We start from the raw sequence: 15008 nt of genomic DNA on the forward strand, positions 1-15008 counted from the left end.
ATTTTTTTCAGGGTATGGAAATGGTATTTTTGGATGCCCAGAAGTTTGCCCAAGGGAAGCAAACATTAGTGAAGGTAGTAACCACTTTCATCTACCCTTCTTTTATCTGTCTCGGCCCCACTACTTTCATATCTTCAGTACATCAGTTCTTCTCAATCAAGAAATATTAAATTAGATACGAGGACTAAATCGTGAAGAAAGCGAAAAGCCAAGGGAAGAAATTTGTCGCCAGAATGGACCAAAAGAAAATAAAGAATGCTTTTTTGGCCATTATGAAACATGGAGAGTTCCCATACAACTTGAATACAATGGACATGAGATGGACCACGTTGAAAGATATCCCACAGGAAAGAAACTGTCAAACATTTACAGCTTTCAAGGATTAATAGAGGGAATAAAATGGGGAAATCAATTTCTAATTGAAGCAACAGACCCTCACGTATGAGCCAAGCAGTGGATTTCTTGTAGATGAGAAGCAGGTCAAGAAACTGCCACAACATTCTGCTCTGATAGTGATCCGTATTTAGTGTTTGATATGTTTTTAGGAGGCCAGTAACGAAGCACTGATCTGCCAACAATGTTTTTGATTGGAAGTGGACCCCTGAAAATAAATTTAACCACATTCATATGTCAGATACCGTATGCATAAGCCAGATCTTTGTTGTAGGAAACCTGACGTAACCCTCCTTTACACAGGTCTCGGACCCTTAGTATAGTGTAAAAGATATACTACACAGGCAGTTACTTAGCATCAAAAATAGAAGATTGGATGGTTAGGATCATCCAAACTGGTCAACTCTGGGTAAAGGTCATCTCCTAGTAGGGACACATCGAATGGTGGATTCTTAACCACTGACAGTGTCACGTGCCCAACAGGCAGGAAGGACTAAAATTAGTAAGTTATTATTTTATCTGCAATTTTGCAGTTTGACAACACCATCATCTATGCCTTATCCCCAAATATTCGATCGCCAAGATAAATCATGTCTTGCCATTCAACCGTATTGGTACCATATCTAGTTTAAAGGTTTTAATAACATACCAATTATGGGAGTCAAAGCTGTGGTTGCGATTGTCCCCCATCACAAACACATGGCCCTCAGGGACAACCTGCACAAGCAACAAAATAAAGCCAACAGTCAATATCATATTAACCTAGTTCCCTTCATAGAGCTTGAGAAAATTAGTTAATAAATATTAGATATTTTAGACCATAAAACGAGCAGAACTTCTTCCCTGGTAGAAATAATAAAAAAATTAAGAAACCTGAAAGATTGAAGAAGAAAATAATACCATTGGATCCATTTCATAAGCAAGTGGCTCTAAAATAAAGTCTTCATCTTGGATGATACCATTCACCAACAAATTTCCACTGCGAACCTATAAAAGGGAACCAAGTGCACATATGTTCTCAGCACACACAACAAAATAGAGATAAAAAAAAAGAATAAGTCAAAGAGTAAAAGTGGTAGCTTATATTGGGAGGGAGCACTCACTTCAACATAGTCACCTGCCTTCGCTATAATTCTTTTGATAAACACATCACCTGAACTGAAACCAGTTTCCTGTACGAAGTAAATAAATGATGTCATTTCTAAGGGATTTATCACATATATGTCATTAAGAGGGATCATTACTTACAATATTGTGTAATGAAGTTGGACTGTACCTGCAGGATCGGGGGAACCTTGAAGATCACTATATCTGCAACTCTGGGGTTTCTGAAAAAATATGAAACCTGCAACATCGTGAACAACAGAAGCTAAAAAGATCAGCTTCAACATCTACGCGCAAACACGCAAGCATAGTAAAAGGAATCCCACCCATATATGGTCCTCTCTGATTAAGTTGTTATTTGTATTAGAAGCGGAAAAAGGTAATACTTATTTCAACTAAACAAAGAAGATTTGAACGGATTTCAATAACCAAAAAGCATTCCACTAACTCAGTAGGTGAAAAATAAATAAATAAACATAATGAATTAAGGTGAAAAAATTTGCACAACTCCATCTTGATGGATTAGATATGACTTGAAAGATTTGATAATTAAATAACGTATGATATAGTTACTCATTTAATTATACAAAAAGATTTGAAGTCCATCTATTGGGATTCCTTTTAGCATGAGACATTGGAAACCATCAAATTTTAGATTGTCTAAATTTATTTAATGACCAAAAATTAGCTGGCCTAGGTTAAATTACTCAACGACTGAAGATTTTAACATGTAAAAGATAGCATTCAATCTAGTCAGTGATCTTAATATGTACAAGATACATGTGAGCCAGCAAAGATTTTACATTCCAGATAATTCAATAATGTTTCATGGAGTTGGTTATATATTGCAATTTGCAAAACAAAGAAATTCTGAATTTTGCACCTCATTTCCAAGGTATTGCTTTGACCATGATACATGTGAAGGAATCAACATTATATTGTACTGAATTATTTTATGGATGAAAACGTCAGGAGTGTAGGTTAAATATCTCAGCAACTGAGACCTTGATTCACACTCTGTATCTTTGGTTGAATTGAAATTCTGGTCTGAAACAGCATTAAGATCAGCTACGGAGCTTAGGAGCTTAATATGAGGAAGATACAAGTGGGTTTAGATTTGCATGATATGTTTTTTGCTTCATTTTCTGATCTAGAACAGATTTTCTTAAGATAAAAATGGGGTTTTTAACATCTTTTCTCAAAAACCATACTTAAGGGTTTCTCCCAGGTTTTGAGAAGAAACAACAAAATCATCAATTAGAAAGAAAGAAAAAAAAAAATTAACAGTAAAATTCTAGGGGTATTCATTGTAAATGTCAAAATAAAAATTCAGCTAAACTGAAAAAAACAAATTACTATTACCTTCTCAGCTAATATTCGGTCCCCCACATCGAGAGTGGGATACATAGAAAGTGATGGAATAGATCTTGGTTCCGCCAAGAAAGACTGGAACAGCAAGGTCACAGTTACCGCAGTAAAAAGAGTCTTCGCATCATCCGAACAGAAATTAGCCAATTTCGAAAGCCATGAATGCTTTTCAATTTCAACAGATTTTCCATTATATCCTGTAGAAAATTTCATTGAGTTTTCACTATCAAAAGAAACTGTACCGCCTTTATAAACTTCATTACTTACAGGATACCGAAAAATCCCACTACAGGGAAGCCACTTCGTTCCTTGGAAAATTTGTAGTAACGAAGATGGCTTAAATCCGAGTACAGATGATGATGAAATCTGAGAAACCCCCATACTGACAGATCTAGACGAATGCGTCGATGATTTCATCACCGAAATCAAATCTACGAATAGAGCAGACTGACAATTTGCGGCCAAGCCGGGCTTTCGGGCAATCGAATTTGTTGACCAATTTCTCACCTTGGGTTTGGAGAAATCATCATGATAATTCCGGGCGACTGAATCGCGTTCAGATTTCTGATTGGGGATAAGAACCCTAGATCGTCCACAGCACTCCTGGAATAAACGACAATTTCCAATCCTAGGTCCAGTCGAACAGGCGAGGTTCTGAGCGATGTAGTTGGAATAGGTGACGACGATTCTGATAGCCATGGTTGCAATCTTGAAGAAACACAGAAAGATTTGGTACAGAGCGGTTTTGGTGATCGAAGGTTTCAAAGACAAAAAACCTAAATTCAAAGAAATGCCATTTTTAGTTGTCAAAGAAGTGAATCGAAGACGAAAGGGATGAATTGGGCTGTAAAGCTGTAACTAATTAGGAAATCTGGAACAGATGATCGAAAAGGAAAGTGAGATCTTGGTTTCTAAAAAATTGGGAAGAAGAATGACACCCTAATCAGGAGACCCTGCGCTTCTCACGAAGAGGAGCACAGGAGTCGGGACTGAAAACCCCAAAATTGTTGATATCCAAAAATGATAGAGAAACGAGGCAATCGATAAATGCGAGAGGATTTGCAATTTATACTGCAGTGCTAGTTTAAAATTACAAATATAACCTCGTTTCTGTTATTTATTAACAGAATACCTAATGTTACTTAAAGAGAGCGGTGGATAGTGGTTTAGGCCCATCTGGGGTAATTTTATCGTTCAGACCAATGTGACGTGTTAGGTTCCAAAGTAATTAGTGAAGAGTTTATGGGTATTAAAGTCTTTTTACTACTCTCTAAGTTGACTTAGACTGAGACGACTATAGTTGCTTTCCTGCAACTTTTGCTCCAAAACTAAATAATAAATATTCAAATTTCAGAGTTTTAGAGTGGTGATCGTGCACTCCTCAAAGTTGGGTTGCAACCCAGTTTACAGTTTCCTATGCAGCCCACCACATGGAACAATCTTTTAGTCTAAGAGTCAACCACGTTAAAGATACAATCTCAGCCATTGACTCATTGAATGATAAGCATTCTGCATGAGAAGACACGTGGACTCATTTGCGTTTGGATTGCATAACTATGCCATCTCATACTTCATGAACCATGTATTATGTATAGCAAAAGTATAAAAAGATTGGGGCCCACGTGGATGATCATGAGATCATCGTATCACCAAATTGTATACAAAAATGTTATTTGACTAGGAACAAAACACACCCACATATCCACATATCTGTGTGTGTATTCCAGATAACATTTTAGACAACGTGGGCTGATTTTTTGCGATGATGATATCTATGGTGAGAGGTCATCCATGAAAACTTCAGCCCATTCTCAAATTACTAGTCCTAGTTTATAAATTGAAGAATCGTGAATCATTCATTTTAACTGTTGTAGATACGTGGTTTTCATTATTACGACAGCCACATCTACGATAGTTTGGAGTCGCCACCATTCATTTTGTAAGTGGTTGTGAATGGTCACCCAATGTACATTTTTCAAAAAATGATATTTTTAGCATTTTAATGACTCTCGATGGATAAGGGGTTGGTCACACTTAGGGATTCGGGTAAGCGGCTCGGTTGGAAAAAAGGGAAGGTGTTAGGCACCCTTTTCTCCCCGCCAAGTGACGGTAACCTCTACGCAACTCGATCATTTTGATTTTAAAAAAAGTGAAAAATAATGTGCCATATGTCGTGCATTTGTACCCTACATAGGGATTATATTCTTGATTTAATCATAGGATCATCTCATTGAAGGAGATGATTCTAATGAATCATTTGCCTTAGGAACTACTCATTGAAAATAAAAATAAAAGAAAAGAAGAGGATATTGAAGAGGGAGATGTAGAGGGTAGAGAAGGAAGGAGGAGGGGGGGTGTTCTTTGAACCCACCTTGATGTTTTACCATTTTCTTCCCTTGCTTTTTTTCTTCTTCTTCTTCTTCAATGTCTTCTTGAGTTGAGTCATTAATGAGTCATAATAGTATAGCTCTTTTTAGATTAATGTGAGAGAGTAGAGAAGAGATGAGTAGAGAGTTGAGAGTAGTTTGTGAGACTTAGTAAAAGATTTTTGTGAGTTGGGAACCATTTTTGAGAAGAGGAGGGGGTATTTATAGATGTTGAGAGGTTATTTTAGGGATATAATGGGGTTAAAGGTTAGGAGAAAGGATAATGACATTGGATTTAAAGGTGGGGGGTATGAAATTAGGAGTTGGGAGATGGGTAAATATGTAATGAGGGTAAATGGGTTGTGTTTTGATCAAAATGGTTTGGATCTTACCCAAACCATTTGGGTAGAGTGTTTGGTGAGGTGAGATGATGGGTGTTTAAGAGGGTGGTTGATTTAAGAGAATGGAGGATGTAAAAGGGTGGTTGGGAGGGTAAGGGAGATGGTGACATGTGGCAAGATGTGTAGATGTTAGGGATTTAGATTTAATTGATGGGAGAGGTTGAGTATTTGATTTGAGAGAATGGGTGTAGGTTTAGGTTGTAGAGATGGATTTATAGGAAATAATGATGGTAGATTAGGGAGAGGTATGATGATGATAGGTTAGGGGAGGTGTGGGATTAGAAGTGTTTGATTTGAGATAATAGGGGTTAGGGAATTATGAGTGTAGGTTAGGGGAGGGTGTGGGTTGATGTGATTTTTTAGAGAAAAAGTGATGTGGGTAGTTAATGTTTTAGAGAAAGATGATGGGGTGGGTGGTTTGATGAGGGAGGTGAGAGGGGGTGATGACATGTGTCACATTTTGTTGATAAAAGAGTGATTGGTTGATGTGGGTTGTAGTTTATAGGTTAGGGTTATGGGTTGGATAATGAATTGGATATGGATAATGATTTGTGGGCTTTGTAGTGTTGGATTTGGGTTTTAGAAATGGTTTTAGGTTTTAGGGATTGATTTAGGGTTATTTTGGGATGGATTTTGAGGGTGTAGGTTGGTTTTAGATTTTAGGTGGTGTAGGATTAGGTTTGGGTTAGGGTTAAGATGAGGAAGATAGATTTTGAAGAATTGAGGGTTTATAGGCCTTAGGTGGGCTTAGGTTTTGTCTTAGGGGCCTCGGTTTGGTCAAAATGTCATTTTTCAATGACTTGGGCCCTTAAGGTCCGTTGGCCCATTTATTTGAAAAATCGATATTTTTGGGTCATTTCGAGTATGAACCCGTTCAAATTGGGGTGTCTACAACTGTTAGTTTGTAATTACTTTTCATAGGATTAAAAGTTTTAGAATCGACTGGCTTTTTGTGAAGATAATCTACTCACCATATAGATCATCCTCATAAAAAATTAGCTTATTCCAAAACTATTTGGTCATATAGGACAAAATGTTGTCTATAGAATACTGCACATATATATAGTGGATCGGGGTCCACATATGCATAAAACCACTCATAAACTTACAAAATATTTCAACCATTAGATTAGACATAAATCCAATGACTTAGATCTAAACATTTCGTTTAAGTGAGCATGTGTTTTATTTCCACTTAAAAAATTTTGGTATTTGGTAAAACCTCCCCGCATGATTAGTAATCATAAACAAATATATATATATATATATATAATCAAACTCCTCTTCTCCCTCATTTCCTTCCTCCAATTGCTCTAAACGAGAGGATGATTTCCTTATCTTATCAACTCCATTTACTTTTTTCAATTTTTTTAGAGTTCAAGGTTAGTTTGATAAATGGCAATCTCTCGATACTTCTTGAAATAGATTTTGATGATTTTGTTGATCAATTATAGGACATTTTATTGATCATAATGTACTTATTCATTTATTCATGAAAAAAATAGAAGTTACGACCATTTACAAAGGGAAACATAGCACCCTATAATTTGCAATCCTTTCAAATAAGACCTACAATGATATGAAACATATTTTGTTATTCAAATAACAAATGAGGAGGATCAACAATGATTTCAGAAAGAAATATAAAACTTTTTTCAATAAAATGGTGGGAATGGTGGAAGAAAATGATATTGTATCAATTAAGGGTCCTAAAAGGGTATGAATGATTGGAATGAAGAAGTTATAGAGAATGAAGGGGATTGCACACTTTTCTCTTTGACTCCTTTTTGACCAATTTTTTCCTATTTGAGCATACATGCACAAGGAAGAGACATATGGGACCCTCACAAACTTAAAAGGCTTAGTCATATTCCCAATTTAGATTTCAGCCATGTATATTCCTTGAGAGTTTGGTTTCTTTGGTGGGGATGGAAAGACTACTCTAACTATTATATGGGCAAGTTCAAGGATCCAAGTTTAGAGATTAATCATCAAACCCTTGTAGGACTAGTATGGGTTGTTAGGACTCTCTTATCTTCCATCTATCTTAGGATTTTTTTTTTTTTTTTTTTTTAAATATGAATAGATTTCTATAACTTATCAAATGGGCTTATTTATGATCACATGATTCCAAATTCAAGTCTTCATTAATAAGCATAGATAGAATAAGGTTCAACATTCATTGATAAATATGCATTTTCCCATTAAGCTTAAAGAATCATATAGCTAAATGTGATACAGATTGATTTTGGTTTGGATTTTTACCTCAAACCATTCCCTAAAACACAACAATTCAACATGTAGTTGTACTATTTCATTTTATTTTTTCTTGTTGGTGTTTTATTATGATTACCCAATTCTCTCTCTTTTCTTTCCATATCATCTTCTCAAGTGTTTGGGATATCAATGAAAATAAAATTTCATGTGCTTGTGGCAAATGAATTTGTCAAGTATGTATTTCTTGAACTTCAAGAAATCCAAATCATCATTATCTTAAATGTTTAAATGTGGTAAGTTTTAATTATTTAATATACGTTTTGGTAAAAAATTATTGAAAATTTTATGATTCTTTTATTTATCTCTTCTAGGTTGAAAATGACAATGATTGTAGGTATTAGCTTTGGATTGATAAACTAAAATGGTTTAGATATGGGTGTGGATCTTGCAAATTAATAGCTACCACATCAAACAAAAATGACAATAAAGGAAAAAAATGTATTGTTATCCTAAATCAACTGTAAGATTTAGTTTAATTTATTTGTTTGAATCAACATGTAGTTTAAAGTAAAAAAATTTATAAAATTAGGTCTTCTTATGTGAATTTTTTTCGGTCAAGAAAAAATGGTTATAATTTTTTCATATGGGATGAAAAGTCGAAGACTATTGCATCAATAGACGTAGAGGAGGGTGAAGAAATTACCGAGGAAAAAAAAGAGATTGAAGACCTTTATAACAATATTATAGATCTCTATGATAATTTGAAAAAAAAAAATTAGATAAATTATAAATTGAGGACTAGAATATATCTTTGTAATTTTTGAAACTATTTGTGTTTGATTCCAATCGATGTTTTTGTAAATTTATCTTTTGTGCAACGTACTTGTTATTACTAAACATTTAATCCTACAAGTATTTATGTGTTCGATTATGATCTTACCAGTATATTTTTGTTGTCATTATCAATGTGCATAAATGAGATATAACATGTATTTAAAGTAACCATTCAAAACCACTTGAATATAACCTATTTTAGTGGTATATTATGGATCCATTTTATTTGGTGTATAAGAAAATAAGATTGCTTGAATTATTTCTCAATCTTTAGACCATATTATGGGTCTTTCGGAATACTTGATTAATTAAGAATGGTAACTGACATTTTTTTAAGGACTTGCAATGCTTGATTTTCTTTGAACGATTTGTGTTGCTTTTCTTCTTTCTAAGTCTTGCATTTGAATGATTGAAAATAACATTTTGCTTCCATAGGATTTGTGAGATTAATATTTTTCAATTGAGATGGGAAGAAAAATACAAGTTTTTTAAGGAAATATCCTCCTGTATCAGCCATTTGTTAGACAATAGAATTTCCCTTTGAAGTTTGCTCGTTCATTGGCAAACTTGTATAGAATATTCATTAGGAAAATGGAATTGTAAAAATGTAAAACCCTCCAAATTTCCTCCTTAGGATAAACATATAGAATCCAAGGGAAGGGAAGATTATTAACAACAAAATAAGGGTGCTGATATAACTTTAAAAAAAAAAAAAAAGCAGGAAACTATTTCCTCCTTTGAATTGCATTATGATATCAACTAAAGGATAATTTTTTTAATAGGTATAATTGTGAAAGGGGGGTTTTGATCCCAGGTTTGTGGTATTACTGCACACAGACTTTACCACATCACCAGGGTAGCACCTTTCTATTAACATACAATTTTGGACGCAGGGGGCAGAAACAAAAAGGTGAAAATGATGGCTTTCTAAAGCACCCTCTATATAAAATGCTTATTTGTATAAGTTTCATATAATTTAGAAATATAAAACAATGGAAATTGAAATAACGAATACAATGTAGCTTTGTTTCTCACAATTACTTCTTGCTACTTGTGGCGCCATTCTTTTGTTTTTTAGAGAGAGCTTTTTTCTCGAGTGAGACATTATAGAAGAATTTGATCTTGCTAAGAAGTCTTTACTAGCAAAAGTGGGTGTTATGTTGTAAAGTTGTACAATGAAGAGAGAGAGTAAAAAATGGGTGGGGAAGAGGTTAAAGAGACACTACTTAATAGCCTGGGAACATTGGTGGTGGAGGCGATGAGTACTCAGCTCCAAAATCCGGTGGAAGAAAGACGTTCGCAGGTGGCGGTGTGGACTGGACTGGTGGTGGGGGTGAGTAGATTGGAGGTGGAGGGGAGTGAACTGGTGCCGGTGGTGGAGGTGAGTAAATTGGGGGTGGAGGAGAGTGCACTGGTGGTGGTGGTGAGGAGTACACTGGTGGTGGAGGGGGTGAAGAATATAGGGGTGGTGGTGGAGGAGACTGAACAGGTGGTGGGGGTGAAGAATATAGGGGTGGTGGTGGAGGAGACTGAACAGGTGGTGGGGGTGATTGAGTTGGTGGCGGAGGAGAGTGAACTGGAGGAGGAGGTGATTGAACCGGTGGTGGAGGCGATTCAACTGGGGGAGGAGGTGATTGAACCGGTGGTGGAGGCGATTCAACTGGGGGAGGAGGTGAGTGAATAGGTGGTGGAGGCGATTGAACTGGGGGAGGAGGTGAGTGAACGGGTGGTGGAGGCGATTGAACTGGTGGTGGAGGAGGAGGAGGGTGATGCCTGACAATTGGGGATTCATTACTTGGCGATGGTGCTTTTGGTTCCGGTGGTGGTGCCAATTTTGGAGGAGGAGGGTGTCGCCTTAAAACTGGGGATTCATTACTTGGCGATGGTGCTTTTGGTTCGGGTAATGGTGTCAATTTTGAAGGAGAGGGAACAGGTGATGAGGGTGACTGAGATGATGGCGGAGGAGAGTGAATTGAGGGAAGAGGTGATTGAACTGGTGGTGGAGGTGATTGAACTGGGGGAGGAGGCGAATGAACAGGTGGTGGAGGCGATTGAACCGGAGGAGGAGGTGAGTGAACTGGGGGTGGAGGTGATGGAACAGGGGGAGGAGGGGATTGAACCGGAGGAGGAGGGTGATGCCTGACAACTGGGGATTCATTACTTGGCGATGGTGCTTTTGGTTCCGGTGTTGGTGCCAAATTTGGAGGAGGAGGAGGATGTCGCCGTACAATTGGGGATCTATTACTTGGCGATGGTGCTTTTGGTTCGGGTACCGGTGACAACTGTGGAGTTGGGCTAGGGCTGGATGTAGTAGGCGTCGGAGATGGTTCAGGCTTTGATTTAGGAGGGGTGGGAACTGGTGTAGGAGACGGTTGTGGTTTTGACGGGGTGGAAGTTGGAGATGGAGATGTGGTTGGTTGTGGTTTCGGGGTTGGTGGTGTAGAGTTTGGGGATGGAGATGGTTGTGGTTCCGGTTTTGATGTGGAAGGTGTGGGAACTGGTGGGGATGTCTTGTGTGTAGGAGTCCCTGGTCTGGATGGCAATGCACTACACTTGGACTTACTACAATCTACTGGACGGCTTACCACTGGCGCACACGTCCTAGGTGTCTTTTGTCTTGGACGGTCAGGCAAACAATTGCTTGTGTCATCCAGGAAGATTTCGACATTCGCTGATGGCACACATTCTGGTGCCTCACCTTTGAAGTAGTTATAAGAGAATGTGAAATTAGTCAAGCTAGGCAACTTGCAAATGTTCTCTGGAACAACTCCTGTCAGAAAGTTATGCCTCAGATCCAACACTTCCACATGTTTCAAATTCGAAAAAGACTTGGGCAAGATCCCCGTCAAAGAGTTTGAACCGGCATTGATAACTGTAATGTTTTCAAGCAATCCAATTTCCGAAGGCAAACAACCCAAGATGTCATTATTCAAGAACATGATCTCATTCAAGCTGCTCCCCATATTGCCGATACTTTTTGGAATGCACCCACTGAATTTGTTATTGGCAAAGGATACGACTGAGACAGGCGAGTTACCAAGATTCTCTGGTATGTTGGACTCAAACCGGTTATCATTCAAGAACAAAGCGTCAAGCTCCATATTGAAGAGCTCTGGAGGTAGATGTCCTTCAAAATTATTATATCTGATATCCAAGTACTTGAGGTCGGGCAATGATAGGACTACAACTGGGAATTTCCCAACAAAGCGGTTGTTGCTGAGATCAAGTTCATGGAGAAGCACAAGCCTTGAGAAGCTCTTAGGGATAATACCACAAAATCGATTAGAATTAACGTGAAAGAGAGCGACATCTGTCATGAGACCAAGCTCAACAGGGAGGAACCCGGCCAAGTCAGCATGGTTAAGATCCACACCAGCGACAACAGTCAAGCTTTGGTCATCGAGGGCTTGGGCACAGAAAACACCATTATAGGAACATACATCAGCCCCAACCCAATTGCCCGTGGTGTTAAAAGGGTCTGAGAAGATGGATTTCTTCCATGCTTGGAGGCCAATGTAGGCCCGTCGTAGCCTTGAATTGGCGAAGGTCAGCTTTATATCGATCTCGAATTCATAGTCATCGGGTAGGTCTCCATTCTCAGGAAGAGTCAAGAGTTGACGATGGGCTATGGATGAAGCCTCGATGTTAGAGAGAGCAGAGGAGAAGGACACCAAAGAAGAGCAAAAGATGAGAAGAACGAACACCAAGCAGCAGCCTGAGGCCTGCATTTTGGAAAGGTTGCAGTGCCGAACCACCTTGGATAGGCCCAAGGCTGCTATTGGAGGATCTAAAAGGTGATGATGGGAGGGATTATTATAAGTTGTGAGAGACACGATATTGGATCGAGAGGTTTAAGCGGTGTTTCCACTCCAAATCTCTGTTATTTTTATACATTTGTTGGTTTTCTTTGCCGGTTTGTTGTTTAAGGTGTGTGTTTCTGATCCACTAAAAACTTGCCTATTCAAGTTCTTTCTTGATTTAGAAATGTCCCCTTCTAATTTTAGAGACAAATTTGGGCTACAAAAATTCCTTTTATTCCGGTTCTAAACTTACAAACGATTACCAAGTCTCACAACGGTTTTGGTTCTCTCCATTCGTCAATTTGTGTGGTAAAAATAGAAATGGAGGAAATTGATAAGATACATACATTGCGGGAGATCTCTTCAGACTTCAGCTGACATAGAAACTCGCTTCTAAAGATCTGATGAAACAGATCTCCCCATCCTCTTGTTTGCATTGTAGTTTCTCTTCCCTGACAGGGGAAGAGCTACCTTTTTTTAAAGAAAAAAATATAATACACTTATTTAACTCTTTACATTTTGATCTATAGTAGAGGTAACAGTGCTTTTTTTTTTTTTTTTTTTTTTTTTCCAATTGACAAGACGTACATGATATAGCTTCTTGAACTTGTTTAAAAATTATATTCTGGCTAGCCTTACTAATTTGGTATGGATTTCACCTTTACCAGAGGTCTTTGGGCTCACCATGTGATATCAAAAAATAATATGATCTAATGGTTTAGGTTGGTAGAGGATAAAATTCTTTGATTTTTTTTATTTTTTTTTTATTTTGAAAATTCTGTTGAATTTTAGTTTTAAATTTTAGAGTTAAGCGGATGTTTGGTAGCCGTCCATTTTTAACAATGTGGATCAAACTAAAAAATTAATTGGATTTGTATTTTCCCGTGAAATTTAGAGGGTTAGAGGGTCAAACCAAACTCAACCAAAGTTATAGAACCCTCAACCTGACAATCATGTTCGAGCTCATTAATCTAAGCACAAGCCGATATTGAGTTTCTAAAATCGGGTTGAACTCAGGTTAACCCAAGTTAAATAATTTTGGGGTGGGTTGCGCAAGTCTAATTTCATTTTGATCAACTCATAAATTTTGTTTATATCTTAAAAAAGTAATACAACATAAATAAATAAATAAATAAAATCATTAGTAAATAAATTTGCATACAACTTCCAAATCCATTATTTAAATAATATTTAGACAAATCACTGTAAAATACTATACTTGAACATATATAGCAATATACTTAAATGTAGAAAGAAAAATTAATAAAAATAGATTTTTTTTTCTTAGTTTTACAAATGTATTTAAGAAGAGAAAACTAATTATTTTAAAATAAATAAAAATATCTATATATTATTATGTAGCATCAGCTTGAGTTGGATTGTCCAGAGCCTTGACCTGGATTCAAATCGAGTTGAGATTTCTTAGCTCAGGCTCAACTCATTTTTCATATATCTTAGTCTTGGCTCGCTCATCAATCAAGTTGATTTGAATTCGAGTTAGTTCGCCCAAGTTGCAACCCTACTTATGATTCCTTGCTATATGGTTCAATATTTTCCTTTTCCCCATATGCATATAGATCCATATCATTTCTTATCAAAAGGTATGTGCTAGTTCATTTTTTCATATAATAAATTCTACAATAATTTTCCTTGAACAAATTATTCACATAAATTTCACAAGTAACATGATAACCCCACACGAGCAAGTTCATGCGTTTACAAATTCTATACATGCTTATGTTGCGCAATTGATCAAACTATATTGCATGCTTCAAATATCTACAAAATGATAATGATCTTTTTCTATAAATTCGAACTTGGAGCTAAGAAATTTCTATTCACTAATAACTAAATAAAACAATTCTAAAATGGACCTATTTATTTAACGCAATTGAAATATTGGAGGAAATTGACTAAGATAAGTCAACACTAAACCCTTAATTATTTACCAAAGTCTATCAAAATATGAAATTTGATAATGTGTCCTAAACTTAAAAATGATTACCAAGTCTCACAACAACAGTTTTGGTTGAATCTAGACCAAACAAATTGTAAATTTGTGAAGTAAAAATATAATTGGAGAAAATTGATAAGATGCATACATTGAGGGAGATCTCTTGGGATAGGGGTGGCAATCTTAACTTGAACCATGAACATGATACGAAGTTAGTGGGTTTGCATCAAGCCTAATTGAGTTTGGGCCATAATAGTTTCAACATGTATAACACAATTATTAAATGAGTTAAGTTTGAGTTCGGAGTGTCAACCTGCTTAACCCGTTTTGACACGTTTAGTTATTTTAACGTATAATTTTAAATATATCAATAATTATTTAAGAATTTGTTAAATTATTTATTTATTTTCTAGAATTCCTTAGAACTTTTTCATAATATAATTTTTTTTTTTCAAATTCTATAAAATATAAAAAGGTGTTTTAAGATATTTTTAGAGTAATAAATGATTAAGCTTTAGTTTGAAAAAGAAAAAAATACTTTTATTACTAAGTTATTTATTTATATTTATAA

General features: G+C 36.4%; 2 protein-coding genes across 2 annotated transcripts; both read right to left on the reverse strand.

The window, feature by feature from the left end:
• Positions 1-234: 234 nt before the first annotated feature.
• On the reverse strand, positions 235-3917 carry LOC147407263 (thylakoidal processing peptidase 1, chloroplastic-like). The gene is made up of 6 exons (XM_086435742.1): positions 2860-3917; positions 1670-1738; positions 1497-1565; positions 1294-1380; positions 1043-1110; positions 235-601 (listed from the first exon to the last, which is right to left on the reverse strand). Exons 1-6 carry the CDS (start codon positions 3562-3564, stop codon positions 481-483), a joined length of 1119 nt encoding a protein of 372 aa, XP_086291868.1. The 5' UTR covers positions 3565-3917; the 3' UTR covers positions 235-480.
• A 5708-nt stretch (positions 3918-9625) lies between these two features.
• Positions 9626-12411, reverse strand: LOC147407264 (uncharacterized). Its single transcript, XM_086432598.1, has one exon. It carries the CDS (start codon positions 12409-12411, stop codon positions 9910-9912), a length of 2502 nt encoding a protein of 833 aa, XP_086288724.1. The 3' UTR covers positions 9626-9909.
• Positions 12412-15008: the final 2597 nt, after the last annotated feature.

Source organism: Akebia trifoliata, chromosome 3 (assembly GCF_017979445.1).
Source record: "Akebia trifoliata isolate Shusen 1 chromosome 3, ASM1797944v1, whole genome shotgun sequence".
Classification (NCBI taxonomy): Eukaryota; Viridiplantae; Streptophyta; class Magnoliopsida; order Ranunculales; family Lardizabalaceae; genus Akebia; species Akebia trifoliata.